The sequence below is a fragment of the Pelodiscus sinensis genome, chromosome 20, assembly GCF_052426305.1.
Source record: "Pelodiscus sinensis isolate ZL-2025 chromosome 20, ASM5242630v1, whole genome shotgun sequence".
NCBI lineage: Eukaryota > Metazoa > Chordata > Testudines > Trionychidae > Pelodiscus > Pelodiscus sinensis.
This window is the reverse complement of record NC_143071.1, coordinates 13,788,617-13,791,533: the sequence shown is the minus strand read 5'-3', so window position 1 is coordinate 13,791,533 and position 2,917 is coordinate 13,788,617. Positions and strand designations below refer to the sequence as shown.

Below are 2,917 nucleotides of genomic sequence, written 5' to 3'. Positions count from 1 at the left end.
ATCTTAGCGATTTCCTGGAAGGCTGAAGCTTCCTCCCTTCTGAACTTTTCACCCTAAGGCTGCCAGGCCCTGCCTGCCCATCGCACCTGCAGGGGTCCCCGACTAGCTGTTCAAGGGGGGGCTCCGCTCGCCTCCTGCTGGGCCGCTGTGCAAGGGTCGCCCCCCCTCGCCCACGGGGGGTTACTTTCCAGGCCAGCTGCCCCCCGCAGCCTGACGTCCCGGCCCCGGCTCATTGTGACGCCAGGCGCTGGCCAGCGGGCAGGTCGAGCCGGGGGAGCCATGCGCAGGCCAGCTGCTCTCAGCCCCCGGGGCGCCTTGTGCCCTCCGGAGCCGCCTGCCTCGGGCTCCCCGCTCCCTCCCGCCGCCCCTTTCTCCCGCTTCCCTCCGCTGCCGGGGATCGGGGCCGCGCCGCGCATGGCCGGCCCGTTCGGGGGCATCCTGGTCGGCTCCTACCTGGAGATCAAGCGCAGCGATGGGCGGATCCACCCGGCGCTGGTCACGGCGCTGCACCGGGACAGCTCCAGCGTCACCGTGGAGTGGGTGGAGCAGGGGGCCAGCAAGGGCAAGCGCGTGGAGCTGCAGCTCGCCTTCTCGCTCAACCCCCACCTGGCCCCCGCCGCCGCCGCGCCGCCCTCGGCCACGGGCGACCGCAGCCTGCCGGGGGCGCCGCCCGCCAAGCCGGAGCAGCCCTGCGGGGACGGCGGGGACCCGGAGCCCGGCAGCCGGCCCCGCTGCAGCCCGGCTAGGAAATCGCCCTGCGTGCGCCACGTGGAGCGGCTGCAGGAGCAGCGCCAGCGGCGGCGGCTGCAGCAGCGGGAGCAGCGGGAGCAGCGCGCCCGCCTGGCCGCCGGCTCGCCGCACCCCGACTACGAGGTGATCTGCATGATCCGCGAGTTCCGGGGGCGCCTGCCCGGCGGGGGGGTGGGCGGCCCCGAGCCGGGCCCCCCGCACCGCATCCGCGTGTGTGTCCGCAAGCGGCCGCTCAGCCAGCGCGAGGCCGGGCTGCAGGACTTCGACGCCGTGACCGTGCCCTGCCGCGACGTGGTGGTGGTGCACGAAGCCAGGCAGCGCCTGGACCTCAGCCGCTACTTGGAGAGCCAGACCTTCCGCTTCGACCACGCCTTCGACGACAGCGCCCCCAACGAGCTGGTCTACAGGCACACGGCCCAGCCGCTGGTGGAGAGCGTCTTCCGCGGGGGCATGGCCACCTGCTTCGCCTACGGCCAGACGGGCAGCGGCAAGACCTACACCATGATGGGCGACCTCTTGGCCAAGGGCCAGGCCTGCGCCAAGGGCATCTACACCCTCGCGGCCCAGGACGTCTTCTGCTGGCTGCAGGAGCCCAGCTACAAGCAACTGGAGCTCCAGGTCTACGGGGCCTTCTTCGAGATCTACGGGGGCAAGGTGTACGACCTGCTCAACTGGAGGAACCGGCTGAAGGTGCTGGAGGACGGCAAGCAGCAGATCCAGGTGGTGGGGCTGCAGGAGGAGGAGGTGGCCAGCGTGGAGGATGTCATGAAGCTCATCGAGATGGGCAACAGGTGCCGGACGTCTGGCCAGACATCGGCCAACACCCACTCCTCCCGCAGCCATGCCGTCTTCCAGATCATCCTCCGGAAGAGAGAGAAGCTGCATGGCAAGTTTTCTCTGATTGACTTGGCTGGCAATGAGAGAGGAGCAGACACCGGCAGTGCAGACAGACGGACGAGGCTGGAAGGGGCTGAGATCAATAAGAGTCTCCTGGCACTGAAGGAATGCATCAGGGCCTTAGGACGCAACAAAGCCCATACCCCATTCAGGGCTAGCAAACTCACCCAAGTTCTAAGAGACTCGTTCATAGGGGAGAACTCATGCACCTGCATGATTGCCACCATTTCCCCAGGGATGAGATCCAGTGAGCACACTCTTAATACCCTAAGGTACGCCAACAGGGTGAAAGAACTGACTGTAGATCCTAATGTTCTTGGACAGTCCCATCCAGTTATCACACAGTTTCCATATCAGCTGGATGACCTGAAGAAACCGTGGACTGTACAGAGCTTGCCTGAGACGGATGAGTTCAAAGTATTTTGTGTACAGAAAGAAGAGGAAGTCTCTCCTCAATTGTTTACTTTCAATGCCAGAGAGAAAGCCCAGAAGAAAAGGAAAGAGTTGGACGAGAAAGCACTTATAGAGGAGCACCAGGAGTCTCTTCGATGGTTGAAGGTCTTCCTGGAAGTGGCTGAAGAGATAGACTATGATGTGGATTTTTATGCTGCGCAGTTCGAAGCAGTCCTGGGGCAAAAGATTGGCATTCTGAGTGAGATCCAAGATAAAGTGAGATCATTCCGGTCCAGCCTACGTAAGGAAGAACATGGCGGCAACCAGATCAGCGTAAAGAGATCCCGTGTTCTGTAAATTGAGCAGAAAGATTGTAAACTACTGTAAGATCGCAACTGTTGTGATACCGTGGCTCTAGCCATCCAACAGCTTGATTGCTTAAAGGATACTTAAAAGAGATGTCTGTGGGGGTGTCCTGTTTGTTTTTCTCTTGAGTGGCATTTCAGGCTGGTGTGAAAACACTCCTGGGAGGTCTCCAAGTAGTTTCTCACTGCAGATAGCAGAACCGTGCAGCGTAGAAGTTAATCACTGAGGCTATGTTTACACTAGGGGGTTTTTTTTGCGGAAGAGGCAATGCAAATGAAGCACTCATTAGCATTTTCTTGTGCTTCATTTGCATAATCTCTTCCAATGCTTTTTGCGCAATAGGTTTTTGCAAAAAAAAACTTTTGTGCAAGATCTGTATACTTCCTTTTTGAGGCATAAGGAATTCCCTCATATCACTTTAAAATATATGGTTGTATCTGTCTTTATACTGCCGAGTCCCACATTCTGTCAATCTGTACCAACTTGAGAACAGATGTCTGGGGAGTTAGGC

At 59.9% G+C, this 2,917-nt stretch overlaps 1 protein-coding gene across 1 annotated transcript; it reads left to right on the top strand.

The window, feature by feature from the left end:
- The first annotated feature begins 278 nt into the window (after window positions 1-278).
- Window positions 279-2,499, top strand: KIF2B (kinesin family member 2B). Its single transcript, XM_075903816.2, has one exon. It carries the CDS (start codon window positions 280-282, stop codon window positions 2,395-2,397), a length of 2,118 nt encoding a protein of 705 aa, XP_075759931.1. The 5' UTR covers window position 279; the 3' UTR covers window positions 2,398-2,499.
- The last annotated feature ends 418 nt before the right edge of the window (window positions 2,500-2,917 follow it).